The sequence below is a fragment of the Bubalus kerabau genome, chromosome 14 (genome assembly GCF_029407905.1).
Source record: "Bubalus kerabau isolate K-KA32 ecotype Philippines breed swamp buffalo chromosome 14, PCC_UOA_SB_1v2, whole genome shotgun sequence".
NCBI lineage: Eukaryota > Metazoa > Chordata > Mammalia > Artiodactyla > Bovidae > Bubalus > Bubalus kerabau.
In genome coordinates this window covers 72,298,429-72,323,980 of record NC_073637.1, presented here as the reverse complement: position 1 = coordinate 72,323,980, position 25,552 = coordinate 72,298,429, and the positions used below count along the sequence as shown (strand labels likewise).

The following is a 25,552-nucleotide window of genomic DNA, read 5'->3' as shown; positions in this document are numbered from 1 at the left end:
CAAGGAGAATTTGGTTAAAGCCTTGCCTGGCTAGATCTCAGGCTGAAAATCACCAGCTTCCTTTTTTTCCTCCCTAATCCTTTATAATTTCCTCTAATGCTTTACTCAAGCTTAGGACCATGAGCCTTTGGGGAGCAAAGCGAGGCCCATCTGTTGAGTTAGGAATTTTCCAGACCAAAGTAAAGATCAATCTCACTTTTATTGTAACTTAGCATTTACGTGACTCCAAATACTTCCTAACTGTATCAGCTGAAAATCACCTTGCATTATTGTGAATCATGTCCCAAAGGACAGGGGTCAGGAATACTCTTTAAAACAGATAATGACTGGGCTACTGCCAATGAAAAGAAGAAATAAAATGATAGGTAGGTTTCTTTATAATTTGCTTGCTCTGGAAGCTATACCAAAATGATCACAACCATCTTTCCTGGAGAGGAAAAATATTTAGGAATGCCTTTTTTTCCCAAAGATTTTATTTATTTTATTATAAGACATATAGGTAAAAACTTGAATATTCTGAAAAAGATAGAAAATGGTAATAAAATGGGTGTTTTTCTTAATAAGAAACAGGTTCATAAATATGCTTTATCAAATGTTACAATGATTGTTATTTTGCAAAATAATAATAAATAGAGCAGAGCTGTGGCATACAAGGGTCAACCCAAAATGCTGGAAGTATTTATGTTTTGTGTTTTACAAAAATTCAGAGCTTTGATTATATTTTAAAATCTGGCATTTTGCACTCTATGTTCTTAGTAATTTAGATGTTAAAAATATTTTTATGATGGCCCCATGATTTTAAAAACAATGCAACAGAAAATGTGGTTTGGCTAAATAGAATCTGATTAAAATAATTTTCCTCTAAATAAAAAAATATAAGACGCAATAGTAAATACACAATTTTTGAACCCATAAGTGGTACATGTATCAATTCCAAATTGTACAGATTTCTGGATCATCAGCTATGGGCATTGAACAAAAATGGTTTGCTAAGCTTTCGTTTCCAGCAAGTCCATCATCTCTCACAGCTTCACGGAGCAATGACAGCAATGAGCATGATGGACCCAGTTATGCAGTTCTAGCTCCACAAATATAAGCTACAAAGACAGACGTTCTCTTTCCTTTGCAAAACTCCTTTGACAGCTTTCCTATATTTGCCTATGACAGACTGATTGGCCTCAAATTCACATATCAGAACACCAGGCAAAATTTTAACAAGGAAAAGTTCTTGTCCAGGCATTCTTCAGTAGGCTTCGATTCTCTATCGGCCAAAGGAGAGAAGAAACACATGTGAACCCCGACCACGCCCTTTAATGAGTCTTGGGTGTTCAAACAGCAAAGGTCAGGCTCTTCCTGTAGATGAATACTGACTCCTCACGAAGCTCTTTCATTTCCCATGCGTACATTGCCCAGCAGGCTAGCACGTTAGTTCCCAGCTACAATAGGGGAAGCCACATCTAACGATACTTAAGAATCCAATCTAATATAGATTATGGGTCCCAGTGGCCTTCAGTGATGTCCTCTGCGGGACAGCGGGTGGCTCTGGGTGCCTAGAGCACCGAGAGGTCGTGGCAGGACTTGGACTTGAGCTTGAAGGCCATGTTCTTGTTGTTTTTGGCCACGATCTTGCCCCAGAAGCGCCTGGCTTTCCTGGGGATGCTCTCCCGCCGCTTCTGGTAGGCCAGCCGCCGCTCGTTCTTCTCCTTGCTGTCCCGCCGGAGGCGGACCTGCCGCACGATGCCTTCAAACAGCTCCTTGACGTTGTGCTGGACGGCCGCAGAGGTCTCGATGAACTTGCAGTCGAACACCACGGCACACGCTCTCCCTTCTGATGGGGAAAGCAAGAGGGCGAGAGAGTCAGGGGAGCTGCAGATTTGACCCGCCACGCACACAGCCAAGCTGCATGCGGCCTAACTTTAAACGGTGCCCCAGGGAACTCGAAGTCAGCAATACACATGATGGATACCGGAGGCCACGGGGACACGTGGCCTCCCCTAAACAGAAGCAAAGAGCCTCACAGGAAAATTCCTGGAAGCAGCAAAGACGGGCTTTAGATCGGGCCCACCAAATTCACGATGTGAAGGTCCAATTTCACTAGTGTCTTAGTATTAATTATAATAGTCCCAGCCATTGTCTTAATTGACTCCCCTCGGGAAACGGGCTAAATACTTGACAAATATTTTTTTAATGCTCACAACAATCTTTAAAAGTACACTATCCCTTTCAGGTAGCTGATGAGACTGGAAGGGAGGGTTATTCACACAGCCTGTAAGTAGCAGCTGTGAATCCAGGTCTGCTTCACTCTCAAGTTCATGTTCTTTACTCTTTCTCCTGATTCAGTTCCTGAATTGAAAATTAAGAATCCTACTAGTTTATTTCCTCTCTTAAAAAAACTTTTTTTAAGTTTTGATGAGATATTTTGAAAAAATTTTGAAGATTTCACACATGTACAGTACAATCACAGCAACTCTACAAACAAGTTTTTCTGAAACAGTCTCAATTTTGAATGTTCTCCTGTGTTTAATGACCAGGTGTCCACGTTTTTGTTTGGGGGGAACTGACTACTATAGACAGCCATTTCCCAAGAGTAAGGGATTCCCAAGCTGGTTGGGTCTTTTCAGTCTTTTACAGGGTTCTTTACTCCTGGGTGGAGGCTGGCAATGCAGCATTTTATTTTTTTTTTAACCATTGTACAAATCTATATTAGGACAATAAAATTTTAAGGTCCCCAAAGGCACTTGGGTGCCAGCTCAACAAATAGAAAGTAACCCTGAATTATGACAAAGGGTACGTGACACCAGCAGACTGATGCCTTGACTGGAATTCAGGAAACAAAGAGTGAGGGCTGGAAGGGTGCTTCTAGGAACCAGAGGCAGCCAGAGTAGAATTCTCAATCTCAGTGAGACTCTTTCTCACAATGCCCCTTAATCAAAGTGCCCATCCTTCCTGTCTAAAGATGTTACTTTCACTTCCCAGAAGGCTTGAGATCTCCCTGGAGAATAGAAGGGACAAGGCCAAAAGGCTGGGGACGGCCAGTTCCCCCTGAGCCGAACCTCTTCCCTAAAGGAATCCCAGAGAAAGCCTTGGGGATGGAGAGACTGGAATCCCGCAGGTAGAGCAGATGATCTGCTGGGAACGTGGACCTCTTAGAGAGGATGCATGAAACTCCATGTGGCATTCTAGTAAGTCTCCAGTTTCAGCTTCAGGAAAGAGCAACTGTCGGAAGCAAAATGCAAGGGACTCAGAGACGTTTCTGCGGTACTGGCACCACTCCTCTTACCTGATACGGACACTTCCCGGCACCGCACCAGGTCACTTTTGTTGCCAACCAGGATTATCGGGATGTCCTCGGTCTGCCGGGCCCTGCGGAGCTGAATCCGCAGCTCGGACGCCTTCTCGAAGCTGGCTCGGTCCGTGATGGAGTAGACGATCAGGTAGGCATCGCCCACCTGCATGCAGTGGTCCTGTAGCCACTCACTCTCCCCCTGATAAAGGACAAGGTCTTCCATGAGCTCAGATCTGCCTGGTTGAATGAGGTGTCCATTTGAAAGAGGGAACGTGTGTATCCCAGAGTCCCTCTGCTGATATGGGAAAGGAAGAAAATTCATTCCAACTCCCCCCAGAGGCATCAGTCTTCCATGATGTCTGTGACTGTAAAGACTGCTAGCTCAGACAGGACGGACGCCAAAAACTTTGACTTTCCGATTCCTCCTACAGCTTGAGTTGATAAATTATACAAGGGGTCTGCCAAACAATATTTCCAATTTTATTTCAACTACCTAAAAGGAGCCTTTCCTGGCTTCCATAAAATTCTTTTTGCCTCTCCTGCTGCTACTGCTACTGCTGCTAAGTCGCTTCAGTCGTGTCCGACTCTGTGCGACCCCATAGACGGCAGCCCACCAGGCTCCCCCGTCCCTGGGATTCTCCAGGCAAGAACACTGGAGTGGGTTGCCATTTCCTTCTCCAATGCATGAAAGTGAAAAGTGAAAGTAAAGTCGCTCAGTCATGTCTGACTCTTCGCGACCCCATGGACTACAGCCTACCAGGCTCCTCCGTCCATGGGATTTTCCAGGCAAGAGTACTGGAGTGGGGTGCCATTGCCTTCTCCGTTGCCTCTCCTAAGTGATGAAATTAAGAATCCTTTCATTAGCATAGGAGGATTCTCAATAAACAGAAGGTCTAGCATACAAGCTCAGAAACCCCAAACCTTTCACCAAAAAAAGCAAAATGTGAAAACTATTGAGAATGTTAACTTCTTATAATATGGTTTTATGTAGTTTAAAATTATCACCCATACTTACTGGGACTTTCCCTAAAACAAATACACTTTGTATTTCTGAATAGACCTAAGGGCAGATCACTGCCACTTGCTTGTTATTCAAAGCTCATTTATGAACAACGTGTTCCTTACAACAGTTTTGGTCTTCAGAAGTAAATGCTTTTTAATCAAGAAAATGAGTCCACCTTATCTGGAACATCAAGAAGGACAATGTCACCCTTGCACCAAACAGCCTGTTGGAAGGCAGGCCCCAGAGGAGTTTACAGTCACGGGCCCTGCATACCTTGTTCTCCCACATGTCCAGGAGGATAATTGTTGCAATTTCCCCATCAACCATCAGTGTTCGTTCATATGTATCTTCTGGAAAAGAAAGAACAGTGATGTTGGAGTCAAACAGATAGGCAACACTTTTCTCTAAGAGGGTGATGCAGCAAATTATGCCAGAAAATAAACTTACTAACTATGCAATTAATTATGCAAGTAGAGTAAACTGTGTAAATATTCACAAAGATAAACTCTTTTTTAATCACCTTCAACAACATTCCGCACATATTCCTCCAGTATTTACTAAGCAGATCTCCTGCATCTTCTGAATATGTGTCACTAAACACTTGAAAGGCATCCATTCATTTTCATCATTCCTATACGTTTTATACAGGAAAACCCTTTAGGAGAATAAACTCACTTGAGTACTTTTGACTCCGATTCCATGGATGCTGCCTGAGAAACACTGACTGCCCAGTAGAACTGCAAACGTAGCTCACAACCCTCACAGGGGTGATGACTGAACATTCACTGGCAATTTCGGGAGCTTTCAGCTCACAGAGCTCTTTTGAAATATGCAAGAAAAAAATCTTGAGACTACCCTTGTTTTGATGATATTTTCTGCATTTAAAAAATACAGGTCCCTGGAACAAACGGGATTGCTTTTCCATCTTAAGTAGAACAGAGGCACAGCCTCCAGCTCTACTTAGTAATGGAAACTTCCCTCCTGGCACTTGAGCCCAGATTGAGTGTAGGTGAAGGGTGAATGCAGTCCAAAGGGCAGAGTAGCTCCAGGCCAGAAAAATCAGTGTGTGTGTAGGGGGGAGGGGAGTAACTGAGTTCAGTGGGATTTTTGCAAGAGAAATTCCCATCAGTTCCACGCAACTGAGCCCATACTCCCTCTATTTGTACAATGCGGTTTCCTGTTTTGAATTTTAACATTAGAAAATTATGATCTTCGTAATGATTTCTTGTCTTTTTTGTTTTTTGGTCATTTTTCGTTGGCTGTTCTTTTTGCTAGAACTAGTTCTAGCAGAAGAAGAGGGCATCAGAGGATGAGATGGCATCACCAATGCAATGGACATGAACTTGGGCAAACTTCGGGAGATGGCGAGGGACAGGGAGGTCTGGCTACAGTCCATGGGGTCGCAAAGAGTCGGACATGGCTGGGCGACTGAATGACAACAATAACATTTCTCTCCAATATTCGAAGGCTTGTTCCCTCACCTCCTTCTGAGGGATGTGTTTCCTGACTATCTTCTTAAAATTCCATTATCCTTCTCCTCCCAATATTCCTTACTCCCTTCCCTGTTTTTTCTTCACTGTGCTGATTGCTATCTAACAAGAATGCATTTAATGTACTCATTTTATTATTTTCAGTCCCTATCACCTTCCAGAATGTTAACACAGAGATTTACCTCTGTGCTGTTCACTGTCCTCTCCCCCAGCACCCAGGACACTTCCTGGGTAGATGGCGGGTGCTTAGTAAATACTTATCAAGTGAATGAATGGATGATAAATATAGCACTGCAGCTGTGAGCACAAGCAAACCTGAACTCAAATCTGGGTGCCCGCCCTTATTAACTATTTGGCTCTGAACTGCTTTCTTAATTTCTCTGGGCCTCGGTCTCTTCACCTGTGAAATGGAACTGATTACAGTATCCATACCTTAGGGCTATCTGACAATTACATTTATCAAGCCTGGGCACACAGTAGGCATGCAGTTAATGTTAGCTGTTATCATCACTTCTTCAGATCATGGAAGTTGCTTCTTGCCATACTTGCTATTTCCTATTACAGGTAATCCTAGCTGAAGAGCCCTGCATTGTAGGAACCAGGGCATTTCCTGCTTTATAACAGTGAGGGACTTAGAAGAAGCAGTGCTCCTGGTTTACATAACTGAAAAAGACACATTATCCCAATATTCACGTGCAAATTGTAAAAGTACTATTTACAACAGCCAGGACATGAAAGCAGCCTAGATGTCCATCAACAGAAGAATGGATAAAGATGTGTTACATATATACAATGGAATATTACTCAGCCATAAAAAGGAGTGGAATTGGGTCATTTGTAGTGATGTGGATGAACCTAGAGTCTGTCGCACAGAATAAAGTAAGTCAGAGGGAGAAAAACAAACACTGTACATCAATACATATATATGGAATCTAGAAAAATGGTACTGACGAACCTATTTACAGGGCAGGAATAGAGACACAGACGTAGAGAACGGACTTGCAGACACAGTGGGGGAAGAAGGCCATGGGACAAATCGAGAGAGTAGCATTGACGTGTATATAGCTAGTGGGAAGCCGCTGTATACAGCACAGGGAACCAGCCCAGCACTCCGCAACGATCCACAGGGGCAGAATGCGCGGCACAGAGGCTCAAGAGCAAGGAGATACAGGTGTGCTTGTAGCCAACTCACACTCTTATACAGCAGAAACTAACGACACTGTAAAGCAACTACACTCCAATTTAAAACAGAAAAGCCATGCTCCTGGTCTAATGTTTCTTCATCTAGGGATTAGAATCAGGAGAGAGAAAGGAAGGAAACGCGGACAGAGGAGAATAAAAATGAACCAGGAACAACTTTAAATTTCTCAGCGTCCCCACCTTTTTTTGGAGTCACTCTTCTAAACGATGGTAACTGTTTCCCACTGGGGATTTTTAAGTCTATTTATTCCCACCGTGTTTGCTACCCTCAGGATGCATCAGGAATGGATCGGAGTGAATAGCATAACTTGGCTTAGTGGAGAGTAGAGTCTCATGACTTCAACAGGCAAATTTATACAACCAAGTGCCAACCATCGGAGTTTGGGCAGCACAGATGGGGTAGAGGGTAGTGGTAGGGGCGTGGCTGCCTGCCAGTGACCACCTCAGAGTTTTTGTCTTTTCTCTGAAAGCCTTCCTTGCACTCAGAAAACTAAAAAAAAACACCCCACTTTCTCTGCTCATCACTCACTACCCAAAAGTAGGCAAGCACAAGAGATCTGCTTGAATCTCCAGTAGTTCAGACAGAAGCATACTGTATTCCAGTAGCTAAGGGAAAAAGCAAACTCAAACTTTCCCTCGGTTTAAGAATTATCAGAAGTCTAGAGGAATAAGTGGACTGAAGAGTCCAGTTGCAAATTAAGGCCAAACTGCTTTGCTGTTCCAGAAGGTTCCTGACAGGATCATTTTGACTTACCCCTGCCTGAAAGTCACTGTGTTGGAAACCCAGGAGCCTAAAACAATACATCTCGGCCCTGCTGTGTGCATGAGCCCTGCGCCTGGGTTTATGTAGCACCTCTGGCTACGTGCCTCAAGGATTCCTCAAACACACAGAGCGTCCCGCTTGACAGCCTTCTGCTACCAGGAGAGGACCTGCTTGTAACCAAAGCTTGCGTTTCTCTTCCTCTCTTAGGCACTTACCTTTCAGCCTTTTTAAGTGCTAATCAGGTAAGAAGAGCTGACATAAAAGAATATGAAATTCTAGACGAGTCCTTTGAAATCTGCGCTGGGTTAAGGTGTGTGGAGAAAGGGTTGAGGCCTCTGGCTTGGAAGGCTTCTCAGATCCCTGGTCTGGAAAAGGCTTCCTTTTTTCTGGTGCTCCCCCATGAAGGCTGGGGTGCAGGGGGTGGACTCACCCCCTGTAGAGCAGGAGAGACCCTCCTGAGGGGTGGGGGAGAGTTTCTAACTGGGCAACTGTGATCGGTCTCCATTTTCCCTGAACTGCTGCCTCTTGATTTGTCTGTACTGCATTTGACCCCCCCACCCTCTTTGCTCGGAGGACCACCCTGCTCAAGACTGGATCCAGGGCTGTGTGTGAGCCTGAACAGGAGTTCTCTCACCTGCCGGAACTGGTCCTGGCAGCCTCTGGAAAGTTCTGAGGCTCCAGCATCCATCTCCCCCCAGAATTCTCAACTGCTTTCAGCTTTCAGAGTCCAGAGGGTCCCACTTGGAAAGGAACAAGCAGTGCTGAGGAGCACTGGCCTTCCCTCCAGTGGCTCCTGTCTCCTCTGTCCGCCTCACAGGGCCCCAGGCAAGAGGCACCAGAGTGGATGAGGGGCTTCAAGCAGTGAAAGGGCCGGCGCGGAAGAGAAGCCCACGGGAAGGAAACAGCAGAAGCAGAATCAGCCCCAGCTAATGTTCACTTGGTACTCACTCTGTGCCCGGCACTGTGCTATCTCCCCTTATCCTCTTAATAACCTTTGATGTCGGTAGTGTGCCTATTTTACTAATGAGGAAGCATGAGGAGGATAAGTATCTTATCCAGGAGCACCCAGCATCAAAGTGAAAAGAAAGTGAAAGTGAAAGTGGCTCAGTCGTGTCTGACTCTTTGTGACCCCATGGACTGCATAGTCCATGGAATTCTCCAGGCCAGAATACTGGAGTGGGTAGCCATTCCCTTCTCCAGGGGCTCTTCCCAACCCAGGGATCAAACCCAGGTCTCCCACATTGCAGGCGGATTCTTCACCAGCTGAGCCACAACGGAAGCCCAAGAACACTGGAATGGGTAGCCTATCCCTTCTCCAGGGGATCTTGCCCACCCAGGAATCAAACCAGGATCTCCTGCATTGCAGGCGGATTCTTTACCAACTGAGCTATGAGGGAAACCCAGCATCAAAACTGGGGTCCAAACCCACATACGAGGTTTCAAGTCCAGTGGTCTCTGCCGTACTTCTGTGCACACGTGCAATGTCTTTCCACCTCCCTCAGGGCTTCTGTATCCTAGTGGTCCTTAGGGTCCAGCTCAGAGACCAACACTTGCTTGAACCTTTTCCTGATTTCACAGCCAGAAGTGGTATTTATTTTGTCCTCTGAATTCCCCCAGTACTGCCCTTGTACCTCTTTGAAGATACTAAGCGCATCCTATCTTGATTTATAAGTGGGTGTATATCTGCTCTCTACTACAAATACTGTCAGCATCTTTAAGGAAGAAACCCCATGACTCTTAGTATGTCCTCACTGAGTCGCATCAAGCTTCATGGCATACGTTCAGTAACTGATGAATGGACGGATGAGTGAATGAATGAATGGCATTACATATGCACAGAGAGTCATAAGATTAGTGCAATATAATCTTAACAACATTCATCTTTATTTGGAGAAATAATGATGAGAGTATCATGTGCTTTTTATCTTATGGTCAATGTTGAAAAAAAAAACAATGCAGTGAAGTGCCATGGAAAACCCTCTCCTCGGGAAAGATAAAGCCAACCACTGATTCCAACAGCCCCCCACAGGTAAGAGCTGTAATCCTAGACAGTATGAGTTACTCAAATAGGTCAGATTAGGTAGGATGAGTCACCCAAGAAGCTTCCTGTTGTCAAAGATTCTCTGTCTGAGGAGATCACGAAAGGATTCCCCCTACCAATAGTCCCCTCTCCCCATTAAACCAAGAAACCTCCCAAATACAGAAGCCTGCCTTCCCAAGGTTCAGGGATGGGTCAGTCTTCTTCATACCCTATGCCCACAGGAATACCACCCTCTGGATAGGTACCACTGTGCTCTAACGGACAAACATTTTTGAGAGTCTGCTATCTACTAATTATTTTAACCCCTCCCTCTTAAAGAAATGAACAAAAATTCTTAGTTGGTCTCTTTTTCATATCAATCCCCAAAGTACTTTACTGTGACTTCTTTATTAATTTTTACGCTGCTCTAAATTATAGCCCCCAGCCCTCAAATCCTTCCTAAGAGGGTATTATGGTGTACCTCATCCATCACTGAGTACCCCAGAGCATGGCATGGAGCCAGGCACGTGGGAGGTACCCTGCCCAAAGTGCTATAGTATGTAACAGCATTCGGATGCTAAATCCAGGGGCGGCCGAGTACAGTGAAAGAACACAGGAATTTAGGTTCAATCACAACTAGTTTTGAATCCTGGGCAAACCATGGACTAGATTTTTCACCCTGGGAAAGTCACTTGACTTCACAAGCTTCCATTTCTTCACCTGTAAAATAGGGACTTTAGAACCAAATGGGCTTAATTTTTATAAGTACTATTAAAATACCTGTGGGAAATACTTAGCATTATGTGCCTGGCACATAGCAGGTTCCCTATCAATGGTGGAAGGTGAACACCACCAAACTAATTTCTAAAATCCCAGGTTCTAATCCAAGATGCTCCAGAGGGTGATTCCAGGTAAGTCCCTAAGACTCAGTGTACAGACATGATGTGAGGACCAAAATAAAGTCACAAATATAAGGCACCCAATGAAGCATCTGTCCCACTGCAAATGCACATTCTAGATGAGAGCTTCCTGCCTGTCTCCTATAGGGACACGCACCCGTGGGTCTTTACCAAAAAAAGAGATACTGAGCCTCTTTCTCCCTTGAACTAGGGTTTAGCTATCATCCCTGAGACGTCAGGAGTGAGGAGAAAAATCAATGTTCTATCAATGAGTCATCATTTAAAGCCAGTTCCGGAGCTGCCTCATGAAGCAGTGAACTCCCAGACAAAGGAAGAATAGATGTTTAGTAGAAATGGGCTGACGGCAGTAAGGAGGGAGTAGGATTTCTGTGCATCAAGCACAAGGCAGAACCATGTCATCACTAAGGCATCTTCCTACTCCTGAAATCTGTGATTCAGCGGTGAGTTGCAACTGAGCGTTCAGACAGACCATGCCACTTGGACAAGCACGCTTCCTTCATTTCCACAAATGCAAACAGGGACATACAGTGACCCTGGCATCGTCTAAGACCCTGTGGCTGAAAGACACTGAATTTAAACCATCGACTACAGGAGCCTCATCTTACTTCCCAGAATACAATGCTATGCTTTACTTGAGGAATATGTGATTTTTTGAGACTGTATCACCTTAGATCAGTTTTGGAAACCAAGGCCTAAATAATAAATACCTTAAATGAGATTATCCATGGAAAATTGAAAAACCATAAGTATACTTACAAACGTTAAGTATCATCATTGTTATCCTTCAATATCTTTTTAAAATATTGAGCTATTGAAAATAGAGATTTTAAACAATTTTATACCCTCTAAAGCCTCTAATGGCAACCCACTCCAGTGTTCTTGCCTGGAGAATCCCAGGGACGGGGGAGCCTGGTGGGCTGCCGTCTATGGGGTCACACAGAGTCAGACACGACTGAAGCGACTTAGCAGCAGCAAAGCCTCTAATACTGCAATAAACAAACTAATGAATTCATCCTAACAGTTTTCTAATTGGCTTGGTTTTAAGTATCACCATGAAAAAAGGCTGTGTCTACACTGAGTGCTTGAACAGTCCAGGTCAGACCTGGCAAAAGCCAGAGGTGGGATCCTGACCCTCTGGCTCCACCCTCTGAAAACCGTCTCCCCGGTCCCTTTAGAGCTGGAATATAAGAAATTCCCTCTCTGGCCCAGCTTCTATCTACAAGCATTTTCACTTTCTTGTCCCAGAGGCCTATGCCAGCGCTTCTGTGGAGACTTCGGCTCCCCAGGCAGAGCCAAGAAGGCATAATTGCAGTTCCCAACTCTGCAGACAAATGACCCACCCACTCGCTCTTCCTCCTGGACCGCTGCCAACACCGTAAAGCCCACCGGAGCCGGGCCACCTACCTCCAAGCACTTCGCAGTCGCTGTCCATGCTGTCATGGACACCCGCAAAGATGTTGGCCAGAGTGGACTTGCCCACCCCCTGCTCCCCGATGAGAACCACCCGATAGTAGGTGTTTCCGGACTCAGAGGAGATGACTGAGTCCGTAGAGTCGGAGGACCAGCTCCGGCGGCAGGGGTCCTCCGGGGCGGCAGGGGGACGGCTGCGCTGGCCGTACTGCTGGGGCTCCTTCTGGACCATGAGATGCCTGCCGTCGGCGGGGATGCTCCAGCGCTGCTGCTGCGGCTGCACGCCCGCCGTGCCCTGGCGCATGGTGACATGGTTCAGAGTCATCGTCAGGTCCTGGAAGGCAAAGCAGCCAAGATGGTACCATCAGGAAGCATGAGTTCAGGGAGCTCGAACACAGTCATCGGTGATATTTTAGTACGTGAGGTTACCAAGTAACCCTCACACAAGGAGCACCAGTGAAGCAGTCCCCAAATCCAACAGGCTTTCAACTGAACACACACACACACACACACACACACACACACACACACACACACACACAGCAGCTCCTCGGGCAGACTGTCATTTGCAAAGAGGAAAAGGTACCGTTAATATCGTCCACTGCCCTGGGGCTTCCTCCATCCTCAAGGAAGCCTGGGGATTCCCCACTCAGAGCCGGCACAGAGGCAGCCAGAAGGCACCAAGAGCCTCCAGAGAAGGCTTGAAAAGCAACAAGTTAATGCAGCTGGGGACCAGCTGGCCAGGTTACCGCTCTTGTCTAAACATGGCACTTAAGTAGCACCGGCACCCAGCAGGCTTTTATGCCTCAGTGGGGAACACGTGACAATGACATCATTCCCCCCGGCTGGACTGGACCAGGGCTGATTGGAACTTCCATGTTTAGTAAAGTTGCCCTGATGCTCCCCAGCAGTACGGCCTGAATATGCTCTTATTCGAGGGGGAGAAGAATTTCTGCTTGAGGTGTATGCCTCACTTCTGCCTGCCTGCCCAAGGATATCACATTTAGCCTTGTCCTTCTGGCAGGGAGAGGACCTGCTCAGGTTCAGAGCTGTCAAACTTGCAGAGACAGTGCTTCACTCTTATTGAACTCTGTCCACTCCAAGAGTTCCTCTCCTTCAACTCGGATTTCCACTTTCCTGAAGCCAATCAGGTCCAAGACTCCCTCGAGAAAGACATTCAACAACTTGGCTACAACTTGGCCTTTCTCAAGACTCTCTCCCCTTGCCTGGAGGTCTGGACTCCCAGGCTCTCAGACAGAAAGCAGAAGCAATCTCATTTTTAGCAGCAAGATGCACTTATGAGCGCGAGACCCTCCCCTTCCCGCACCCACTCCCTAAAACCCCAACACGTCCATGACCCTAGCCGTGACCCTCACCTCGATGACCCTGATGACCGATCGGTTTGTAGGGGTTTTTTTTGTTGTTTTTTTTAATCTTACAAGCAGCGCCTCCGGTAGGCCGACTCTTCAAACAACCAGAGCCTGAAGTATCCCTGACGGCTGTCCTCCGACCACAGTCTAGAGGAGGAGATGACCCTCCAACTGAACTGCACTAAAGCAACCCGCCACTGCCCAACGGCATCCTTCGCCCCTTAAACTCTGCAACACCCCCTCCCCCCCGACCCCCTGATCAAAAGACCACCGCGCCGGATAGCAGGTCCCGAAGGCTCTTTTCCCCACTTGGAAAGTTCTCCGCTGGCTGGGGACGCCCACCCCTTCCCCCAGTCCTGCCCCCCGCACCTCTCCGGAGGCCCCCGCTCCCAGCCGCGGGCCGCGCGCCTTACCCGGGGGGCGGCCGAAGGCGGGGGCGCGCCGCGATGCGGGCGGCCGATAGCGGGGTGACTGCGCCGGGTGCGCCCGCGCCCGCGCCCCGCGGTTTATACGCGCGCGGCCCGGGCTCTGCCGTGACGTCAGCGCCCCCGCCCGGAGTTTGGGGGGCGGGCGGTTCTGCAGCAAGCCCCGAGGGGCAGCCCCATCGCCAAATCGGTGACTCGCCGTCATGTGACCCCCGCCTCTCTCCCCTTTTAAAAAAAAATAACGACAGTTGAATCCCGGGCTCCTTTATTATGGTTTGTTCTTTTGACCAGGCGGACGCTGGAAGGGGGCAGATAATACACGAAGTGCCCCTTAATCGCACTTTCCAGCAAAACAGTTTGCGAGCTGTCCGGATGAAGGATGGAGGAAGAGGCAGGTTGGGATTGGAAACCCAGTTTCGCCAAAAGACAAAAAAAAAAAAAAAACACACAGGGGGTTACAGCCACATTGAAGTGTTCAGGGCTTGTGTCAGCCGCATCTTCTGCAAGGGAAACCCAGTTTCGCCAAAACCGAAAACCAGGGATCGGCGAGGCTCCCGTGGAGATTTAGGCTGGGGCTACAGCCCCATGGAAGTGTTCGGGGCTTGTGTTAGACGCATCTTCTGCAAGGAAAACGGTCTCTGCCTGCTCCTGTCGCCTTCCCGGTGAAAGAGGGAAGGAGAGGAGACCCACACTGCTTCGTCTCCCTTCTCTGACCGGGACCCAGAGAGAAGGGGCCAGAGGAAGGTGGGGCAAGGGGGCAAGACCTTGAAAAGGTCTTGAAAAAACAGCTTAAGTAGGAATCCAAGCAGACTGTGCTCAATGTGGCTAGCCCTCCTGCCCTGGACCAGGACGCTGAGGCTCCTGGATCAGGGAATGTAATCAGCATCCCGACTAGCAGCATCTCCTGTACCAGGCTCCCTGGCATGGCCGGTCCTGGCTGTGGAGCCAGGGCCTCTGGCCATGCGAGGAGCCTTAGCCTGGGTTCCAGTCCCGAGAATGATGCCTGTGAATAAAGGGCACAAGATAACAGAAACAGCCACTTCTTCTATCATTTACTGAGTACCTCTGAGTCCCTATATTTAGTAGGTACTGTTAGACCTCTGCAGTATCTCAAACTTTACTACAATTCTGCAAGGTGAAGACACTGCTGCTCCCATTATATGGAGGAGGAAAATGACCCCCAAAGTCAGAGAGCTTGCCCAAGGTCACGCAGCTCATGTATGTGGCAGCATCAGAGCTCGAAGCTCCACTTGCATGGCTCTTTGCACTGTGCCCCCAGCTGGAGGGATTCAGTGACCTCTTTTGCGGGCCACGGGCATTTCCCAGACACTGTGTTTGGAGGTGACATTGGCCTTTCCAACAGATCCATCCGCTTTTCCAGCCAGCTGCATCTCTGGATGGGCTGGTGGCTCTGGAAAACAGCCAGAGGCACCAGCATCTATTCAAGTGGCTGGACCCTGCTGTGAACAGAGTCTGTTCTCTGTTACCCTGCAGCACTTACATGCTCTGGGGATTATCCAAGTGACCAGCTGCTGAGACATGCCAGGCCCCATGCTGGCAAAGATGGAACGGCAACCCAGAGCTCTCTTGGTCCCAGGTGCCCTGGGCCCAACCTCCTCATTTTATATGTGAGGAAGCTGATACCCAAAGGGATGACTACCACTCAGGTAGTAACTGGCAGAGCTGCAACCAGAGCCTAAGGGTCATAATTTCCTGGATGGGTCCCTTCATTTCCATCGAGTTTTCCTTCTGGGCTCAGCCAGGAAGAGGATGGCTACAGACGTGGTGAAAAGAGAAGAGTAGGGGGTCAGGGAAGGACAGCGAGAGAGAGGAAGGGGAGGAGACCATCCAAAAGTTTTCCACTGACTCCATACATGTAATCTGTGAAATATCTGTATTTCAGAATTATCTGTGCTTTTTCATGCTGAGCTGACTCTGTCAACTGATCTTAACAAAAAGACTGAAAGTGAAAGTCACTCAGTCCTGTCTGACTCTTTGCTATCCCATGGACTATAATTCTCCAGGCCAGAATACTGGAATGGATAGCCTTTCCCTCCTCCAGGGATCTTCCCAATCCAGGGATCAAACCCAGGTCTCCTCATTGCGGGCGGATTCTTTACCAGCTGAGCCACAAGGGAAATCCAAGAATACTGGAGTAGGTTGCCTATCCCTTTTCCAGGGGATCTTCCCGGCCCAGGAGTCAAACTGGAGTCTCCTGCATTGCAGTCAGATTCTTTACCAACTGAGCCATCAGGGAAGCCAACAAAAACATTATGTGTAAATCAGAGTATATACGCATATCATGTAGCCTCTCAGTTCTACTTTTTCCCATTGATAAGAACCTAATTCTTCCCATTAAGAACCTAATTCTACGCCTAGACCATATCCCCTCTTAACTGTTGTTCATTGGTATATGTGAAGCTCGCCAAAGAAAATCAGCTCTAAAGATGGGGGAGAGGGCTCTTCAGTCCCCTATCAACTGGATAAGTACATCAGTGCTGTGTTTGAATCTGCCTTCTTAAATTTTCTGTCCCACAAGAAGCCAGATGAGAAAGCAACAACTTGGGAAGAGTTTCAACTGAATGGCAGTTAAGTTGGAGTGAATATTTAGACAAAAGTCACAGTTATACCAGCAAAAAGCACATATCAGAGCCAAGCTTCATCCAGCAGAGTCCCAGCTGCCTCATCCAGGATTCCAGCTCAATGGGACCATCTGAGGGTTTAGAGATGGAGAAAAAAGGGGGAATCAGGACATTTGGACAAATAGCAAGTTCTGGAGAAGAAAAATTGGCAGAAGATTGTAGTTTCTTAGTCTATGAATTATTGTGTCTGTATTCCTTTCATGGGCATTTGAAGGCTTCTCAGGTTTTAGCTAGTAGGGTAAAGGGTGGGGCTAGGAGACAGAACTCCAAACAAAAATAACTGACATTTACTGACAAAGCCATATACTGTATCTCAGTTCATCCTCACCACCACGGCATCTGCCTGTGTCTCACGGACGAAGATGCTGCGGAATGGTATGAAATAACTTGTTCAAGGTCACAGAACCTGTAGGTAGCAGAGCTGCGCTCTCTGGGGCCACAGTCTTAACCACCGTTGTTTAGAGTAGGGGCTACACGTCAGCCCTGTTCCCACACACCCCCACCCCGACCTCAGCCTACCTCCTTCTTAATCCCCCTCAAAAGAGGAGTTTTGATTTGATTGGCAAAAGCCCCTGACCTTCACTGGGCCACATATCACTAATATATTACTAATGGGGAAGGTCTGTCTCTCCCTAAAGGCGTGAACCACCCTCTTCTCTTTCTTTTCTCTAGCTCCTACGCCCTGATGAGAAGGTAAATTCAGCGTGCCTTTGGGGGGCCTGACTATCTCTCTGTCTCAGTCACCCTGTCACTCTTTTTTCTCAGCATAGAGACCTGTGCAGCCACCCCATGATTTCAGAGAGGGAGGAAGAGGTGGGGAAGGAGGGGGAGAATATTTGACCAGGCCTGAGGTTGAGGCATAAGGGATCAACCATTAATGTCCTATTACTTTGAATATCACACTTTGAAAGTTCTAGAGAAGGCAAAGTGATGGGTGGGTGATGGGTAGGCTCCTACCCAAGGTCAGTGCACCCTTGGGTCTGTAATACTATCCTATAAGCCATAGAATTACTCGATCTTCCTCATTTATACTGGAGACTTACTGCCACCAAGGTCATGCTTATTCGTGCCACCAAGTCAGTGCTACTCAATGATAAAGTGCGGTCCACCTCCACCAAAACCAAGAGAAGGGATGTCCTGAACACTGAAAAGGTGATCAAATAAATGGGCTTGGTTTTTATTGCTTTCGAAATGCTTGGCCTTGAGATGCCTTGAGGCACAGCTTGTTGTCTGACTCCCCAGAGTCCTGACTACTCCCTAATGTCTTCTACTCCAGCCAGCTTCTCTCATTTAGATTAGCTACCTGGCCCCCAGAGCATTTGCCTTGATGACCCCTGCAAGGGCAGAAAGAACACATAGGGGATTCAGCGTTAGGAAGGCCAGGTCAAACCTCAGCCTTTCCTCTTCCTGGTCACACGATCCTGGGATGTCACCAAACCCCAGAGGCCTTGGCTTCTGCTGCTGTGAGGACTAAAGGGCTACTGAGCTTGGAGCAGTCTGTTAACCGCAGAGCACCGTTTCAACGCGAGTGATTATGACGATGACGCAGGAGCCGAGGCTTGGAGCGTGGCCACCTGCCATCAGTCGTGCTGCCCCTGAAGGCTCCGGTTAAATGAATCCAGCAGCATTCAGGACGCATGAAGCAGAGGCAGGCAGGGTTGGAAATGTACTCCTATTGATGTTCCTAGGAAAAAATAATTAGCAAGAAGAGTGGGATGGTTAAGTCCTTTGTAAACAAACAAGGATGTGGGGTCAAATCCCGCACACTGAATAGGTCTCCACCAGCCACAAAAGCAGTGGGAGGAGCTGGGTGGGAGGCAGTGCGCAAAGTATCAGAGCTCAAAAAGAACCTCCCACCCCCTCTGGGAAGTCTAAAGAAGGAAAGAATTACTATATGGAAAATCATTGCTTTACAGAAGGGGGAAAAACGACTCCAATTGCAAAATCAAGAGAGCCCTGATTAAGAGAAAATGAAGACCAAAGAAAAGAAGGCTAAGAATAGCCTTGCCACTTCCAGAGGCCTGTGGGATCCAGATGGACACTCCTGCCAGCTGCAGCCTCCTTCAGTCTGGCCCCAGCATCTCATCAGACTCCTGCTGAGCAAATTTAATTTTCCATTGAAAAAAATTTTAGCTGCCACCCTTCCTCTGCTCCATTAGCCCAGGCTGCTGCAGACCTCTGCTATTCCTTCTAAAACCCTGCAGGCTGCGTGCAGGATGTATCTCAGAAGGGCCTAGGGGAGGCTCCTGGAGAAAAAGGACATTCTCTGCCCAGGTTCCTCCATTCATTACAGTAACTACTGAGCACTCACCTGTTACCAGAACCTGTTCTAAGGGCTAGGGGTAAGGTACACATTCATGGACTTATATTCTGGAACTTATTATAAAAATACTAAATAATGAAATATCACCATATTCACTCATTCATTCATTCACTCATTCTTTCTCTGAACTTGCCACCCTTTAGCCTTAGTTTTCTCATCTGTAAAAAGAGAATAATACTGGAGACAATGTACAAAGTCAGGGTCAAGTGCACACCCATTCAGAAGTCTGACAATAGCAAGGCTGATGAAAGTGTGAAGACGTAGTGTTCTTGTGCCGCGCTGGTTGGAGTGTGAATTGGAAGACCACTTTGGAGATCAGTCATCAACATCTAAAATGTGTACATCCTTGGTGACTCAGCAATTCTGCTTCTCAGTGTGCATCTTCTGTATCACCCAGGAGACAGATACAAGAATGCTCATTAAAGCACTTATAACACCAATCAGAAACCACCTTGTGATCATCAATGAATAAATTCATGCTGCTATATTTTTTCAGTGAAACATGCAGCAGTAGAAATGAATGAGGTAGACCTACTTGTAGGAACTTGGATAAATACTATACCCATAATGGTGACTTCAAAAAGCAAATGGCAGGATACCTACAAGAGTAATAATTTATGTAATTTTTTAAAGCCCACACTAATATTTTATAGTTAAATATATTCAGTAAATTGAAGAAAGTAGGGAAAACCACTAGACCATTCAGGTATGACCTAAATCAAATTCCTTACAATTATACAGTGGAAGTGACAAATAGATTCAAGGGATTAAATCTGATAGAGTGCTTGAAGAATTATGGATGGAGGTTCGTGACATTGTACAGGAGGCAGTGATCAAGACCATCCCCAAGGGGAAAAAAATGCAAAAAGGCAAAATGGTTGTCTGAGGAGGCCTTACAAATAGCTGAGAAAAGAAGAGAAGCTAAAAGCAAAGGAGAAAGGAAAGATATACCCATTTGAATGCAGAGTTCCAAAGAATAGCAAAGAGAGATAAGAAAGCCTTCCTCGGTGATCAATGCAAAGAAATAGAGGAAAACAATAGAACGTGGAAGACTAGAGATCTCTTCAATAAAATTAGAGATACCAAGGGAACATTTGATGCAAAGATGGGCACAATAAAGGACAGAAATGGTATGGACCTAACAGAAGCAGAAAATATTAAGAAGAGGTGGCAAGAATACACAGAAGAACTGTACAAAAAAAGATCTTCATGACCCAGATCATCACGACGGTGTGAACACTCACCTAGAGCCAGATATCCTGGAATGTGAAGTCAAGCAGGCCTTAGGAAGCATCACTACAAACAAAGCTAGTGGAAGTGATGGAATTCCAGTTGAGCTATTTCAAATCGTAAAAGATGACGTTCTGAAAGTGCTGTATTCAATATGCCAGCAAATTTGGAAGACTCAGCCGTGGCCACAGGACTGGAAAGGGTCAGTTTTCATTCCAATCCCAAAGAAGGTCAATGCCAAAGAATGTTCAAACTACCACACAATTGCACTCATCTCACATGCTAGCAAAATAATGCTCGAAATTCTCCAAGGCAGGCTTCAACAGTACATGAACCGTGAACTTCCAGATGTTAAGCTGGATTTAGAAAAGGCAGAGGAACCAGAGATCAAATCGCCAACATCCATTGGATCATCAAAAAAGCAAGAGAGTTCCAGAAAAACATCTACTTCTGTTTTATTGACTATGCCAAAGCCTTTGACTGTGTGTATCACAATGAACTGTGGAAAATTCTTAAATACGTGGGAATAACAGATCACCTTACCTGCCTTCTGAGAAATCTGTATGCAGGTCAGGAAGCAACAGTTAGAACTGGACATGGAACAACAGACTGGTTCCAAATCCAGAAAGGAGTACATCAAGGCTGTATATTGTCACTCTGCTTATTTAACTTATATGCAGATTATATCATGCGAAATGCTGGGCTGGATGAAGCACAAGCTGGAATCAAGATTGCTGGGGAAAATTATCAATAACTTCAGATATGCAAATGACACCACCCTTATGGCAGAAAAGGAAGAAGAACTAAAGAGCCTCTTAACGAATGTGAAAGAGGAGAGTGAAAAAGTTGGCTTAAAACTCAACATTCAGACAACTAAGATCATGGCATCTGGTCCCATCACTTCATGGCAAATAGATGGGGAAACAGTGGAAACAGTGAGAGACTTTATTTGGGGGGCTTCAATGGGGTCGCACAGAGTCGGACACGACTGAAGCGACTTAGCAGCAGCAGCAGCAACAAAATCACTGCAGATTGTGACTGCAGCCATGAAATTAAAAGATACTTGGTCCTTGAAAGGAAAGCTATGACCAACCTAGACAGCATATTAAAAAACAGAGACATTACGTTGCCAACATAGGTGCGTCTAGTCAAAGCTAGGGTTTTTCCATTAGTCATATATGGATGTGAGAGTTGGACTATAAAGAAAGCTGAGCGCCAAAGATTTGGTGCTTTTGAACCACGGTGTTGGAGAAGCCTCTTGAGAGTACCTTGGACTGCAAGGAGATCCAACCAGCCCATCCTAAAGTAAATCAACCCTGAATATTCATTGGAAGGACTGATGTTGAAGCTGAAACTCCAATACTTTGGCCACCTGATGCGAACAGCTGACTCATTTGAAAAGACCCTGATGCTGGGAAAGATTGAAGGCAGGAGGAGAAGGGGATGACAGAGGATGAGATGGTTGGATGGCATCACCGACTCAATGGATGTGAGTTTGGGTAAACTCCAGGAGTTGGTGATGGATAGGGTGGCCTGGTGTGCTGCAAAGAGTTGGACACAACTGAGCGACTGAACTGAACTGATATTTAGTAAAAGTGTAATAACATAGATGGAAAAAATACATATCAGCTTCAAAACAGAGATTATCCCAGGGAACAGGGGAATAATGATAAGGTATCAATAGATGGGCACCAGGCTTCTGAAAAATAACCAAGAAGCAAGTAGGCAGTCATATAACAAAATCAAAGTGTTTAATGAAAATAATTGTCACACTGGAATTTTATGTTCAGCTAAACGGTTGTCTATTAATGTGAGTTAAACATGTCTTTATTGAGCATTGTTATTACTAAGCAATACCCTAAGCCCCAGTGACACAGACATCAGGAGCATATGCTCAAGGAGCATAAATCCTGGTGTTCCTTTTCCCAGAAATTACCAAACCCATGAGAAGACCATTCAAGAGCTGCTTTAAAAGCTTTGGCCCAGTGAATATTTAGCTTCCCAAGCAACAAGATGTTTTCCTTGAAGTTCCTTCGTTTAGCAACTGAGAAATCAATGATACTATTTAACCCAAAAAGTCAAATCCAGCCTAAGGCTAAAGCCTTGATTTAGCCAGTTATAGTGACCCAAGCTGAAGTTGAACGGTTCTATGAAGACATACCGGAGAAGGCAATGGCACCCCACTCCAATACTCTTGCCTGGAAAATCCCATGGATGGAGGAGCCTGGTGGGCTGCAGTCCATGGGGTCGAGAAGAGTCAGACATGACTGAGCGGCTTCACTTCCACTTTTCACTTTCATGTATTGGAGAAGGAAATGGCAACCCACTCCAGTGTTCTTGCCTGGAGAATCCCAGGGACGGGGGAGCCTGGTGGGCTGCCGTCTATGGGGTCACACATAGTCGGACACGACTGAAGTGACTTAGCAGCAGCAGCACCATGAAGACCTACAAGACCTTTTAGAACTAACACCCAAACAAGATGTCCTTTTCATTATAGGGGACTGGAATGCAAAAGTAGGAAGTCAAAAAACACCTGGAGTAACAGACAAATTTGGCCTTGAAATATGGAATGAAGCAGGGCAAAGACTAATAGAGTTTTGCCAAGAAAATGCACTGGTCATAGCAAACACCCTCTTCCAACAACACAAGAGAAGACTCTACACATGGACATCACCAGGTGGTCAACACCAAAATCAGATTGATCATATTCTTTGCAGCCAAAGATGGAGAAGCTCTATACAGTCAACAAAAACAAGACCAGGAGCTGACTGTGGCTCAGATAATGAACTCCTTATTGTCAAATTCAGACTGAAATTGAAGAAAGTAGGGAAAACCACTTGACCATTCAGGTATGACCTAAATCAAATCCCTTATGATTATAGAGTGGAAGTGAGAAATAGATTTAAGGGCCTAGATCTGATAGAATGCCTGATGAACTATGGACGGAGGTTCATGACATTGTACAGGAGACAGGGATCAAGACCATCCCCACGGAAAGGAAATGCAAAAAAGCAAAATGGCTGTCTGGGGAGGCCTTAAAAATAGCTGTGAAAAGAAAAGAAGTGAAAAGCAAAGGAGAAAAGGAAAGATATAAGCATCTGAATGCAGAGTTCCAAAGAATAGCAAGAAGAGATAAGAAAGCCTTCCTCAGCGATCAATGCAAAGAAATAGAGGAAAACAACAGAATTGGAAAGACTAGAGATCTCTTCAAGAAAATTAGAGATACCAAGGGAACAATTCATGCAAAGATGGGCTCGATAAAGGAAAGAAATGGTATGGACCTAACAGAAGCAGAATATATTAAGAAGAGGTGGCAAGAATACACAGAACTGTACCAAAAAGATCTTCATGACCCAGTTAATCACAATGGTGTGATCACTCACCTAGAGCCAGACATCCTGGAATTGAAGTCAAGTGGGCCTTAGAAAGCATCACTACGAACAAAGCTAGTGGAAGTGATGGAATTCCAGTTGAGCTATTTCAAATCCTGAAAGATGATGCTATGAAAGTGCTGCACTCAATTTGCCAGCAAATTTGGAAAACTCAGCAGTGGCCACAGGACTGGAAAAGGTCAGTTTTTATTCCAATCCCAAAGAAAGGCAATGCCAAAGAATGTTCAAACTACCACACAATTGCACTCGTCTCACACGCTAGTAAAGTAATGCTCAAAATTCTCCAAGCCAGGCTTCAGCAATACGTGAACCGTGAACTTCCAGTTGTTCAAGCTGGTTTTAGAAAAGGCAGAGGAATAAAAGCAAAAATAAACAAATGGGACCTAATTAAACTTAAAAGCTTCTGCACAACAAAGGAAACTATTAGCAAGGTGAAAAGGCAGTCTTCAGAATGGGAGAAAATAATAGCAAATGAAGCAACTGACAAACAACTAATCTCAAAAATATACAAGCAACTCCTACAGCTCAACTCCAGAAAAATAAATGACCCAATCAAAAAATGGGCCAAAGAACTAAATAGACATTTCTCCAAAGAAGACATACAGATGGCTAACAAACACATGAAAAGATGCTCAACATCACTCATTATCAGAGAAATGCAAATCAAAACCACTATGAGGTATCATTTCACGCCAGTCAGAATGGCTGCGATCCAAAAGTCTACAAGCAATAAATGCTGGAGAGGATGTGGAGAAAAGGGGACCCTCTTACACTGTTGGTGGGAATGCAAACTAGTACAGCCACTATGGAGAACAGTGTGGAGATTCCTTAAACAACTGGAAATAGAACTGCCTTATGATCCAGCAATCCCACTGCTGGGCATACACACTGAGGAAACCAGAAGGGAAAGAGACACGTGTACCCCAATGTTCATCGCAGCACTGTTTATAATAGCCAGGACATGGAAGCAACCTAGATGCCCATCAGCAGATGAATGGATAAGAAAGCTGTGGTACATATACACAATGGAGTATTACTCAGCCATTAAAAAGAATACATTTGAATCAGTTCTAATGAGGTGGATGAAACTGGAATCTATTATACAGAGTGAAGTAAGCCAGAAAGAAAAACACCAATACATTATACTAACACATATATATGAAATTTAGAAAGATGATTAACAATAACCCTGTGTACGAGACAGCAAAAGAGACACTGATGTATAGATCAGTCTTATGGACTCTGTGGGAGAGGGAGAGGGTGGGGAGATTTGGGAGAATGGCATTGAAACATGTATAATATCATGTATGAAACAAGTCGCCAGTCCAGGTTTGATGCACAATACTGGATGCTTGGGGCTGGTGCACTGGGACGACCCAGAGGGAGGGTATGGGGAGGGAGGAGGGAGGAGGGTTCAGGATGGGGAGCACGGGTATACCTGTGGCAGATTCACTTCGATGTTTGGCAAAACTAATACAATATTGTAAAGTTTAAAAATAAAATAAAATTTAAAAAAAAAGAAAAAAAAAAAAAAGGCAGAGGAACCAGAGACCAAAATGCCAACATCTGCTGGATCATCGAAAAAGCAAGAGAGTTCCAGAAAAACATCTATTTCTGCTTTATTGACTATGCCAAAGCCTTTGACTGTGTGGATCACAATAAACTGTGGAAAATTCTTCAAGAGATGGGAATACTAGACCACCTGACCTGCCTCTTGAGAAATTTGTATGCAGGTCAGGAGGCAACAGTTAGAACTGGACATGGAACAGACTGGTTCCAAATACAAAAAGGAGTATGTCAAGGCTGTATATCGTCACCCTGCTTATTTAATTTATATGCAGAGTACATCATGAGAAATGCTGGGCTGGAAGAAGCACAAGCTGCAATCAACATTGCCAGGAGAAATATCAATAACCTCAGATATGCAGATGACACCACCCTTATGGCAGAAATGAAGAGGAACTGAAAAGCCTCTTGATGAAAGTGAAAGAGGAGACTGAAAAAGTTGGCTTAAAACTCAACATTCAGAAAACGAAGATCATGGCATCCGGTCCCACCACTTCATGGGAAATAGATGG

General features: G+C 45.6%; 1 protein-coding gene across 2 annotated transcripts; it reads right to left on the bottom strand.

Moving 5' to 3' along the window:
• Positions 1-257: 257 nt before the first annotated feature.
• GEM (GTP binding protein overexpressed in skeletal muscle) lies at positions 258-13,995 on the bottom strand. 2 transcript variants are annotated; one of them, XM_055546654.1, is made up of 5 exons: positions 12,679-13,334; positions 12,087-12,426; positions 4,563-4,639; positions 3,281-3,485; positions 258-1,828 (listed from the first exon to the last, which is right to left on the bottom strand). In XM_055546654.1, exons 1-5 carry the CDS (start codon positions 12,712-12,714, stop codon positions 1,551-1,553), a joined length of 936 nt encoding a protein of 311 aa, XP_055402629.1. In that variant the 5' UTR covers positions 12,715-13,334; the 3' UTR covers positions 258-1,550. The 2 variants fall into 2 exon arrangements, with proteins under 2 accessions (XP_055402629.1, XP_055402630.1); XM_055546655.1 differs by lacking the exon at positions 12,679-13,334 and adding an exon at positions 13,876-13,995 and having other exon boundaries at positions 260-1,828.
• Positions 13,996-25,552: the final 11,557 nt, after the last annotated feature.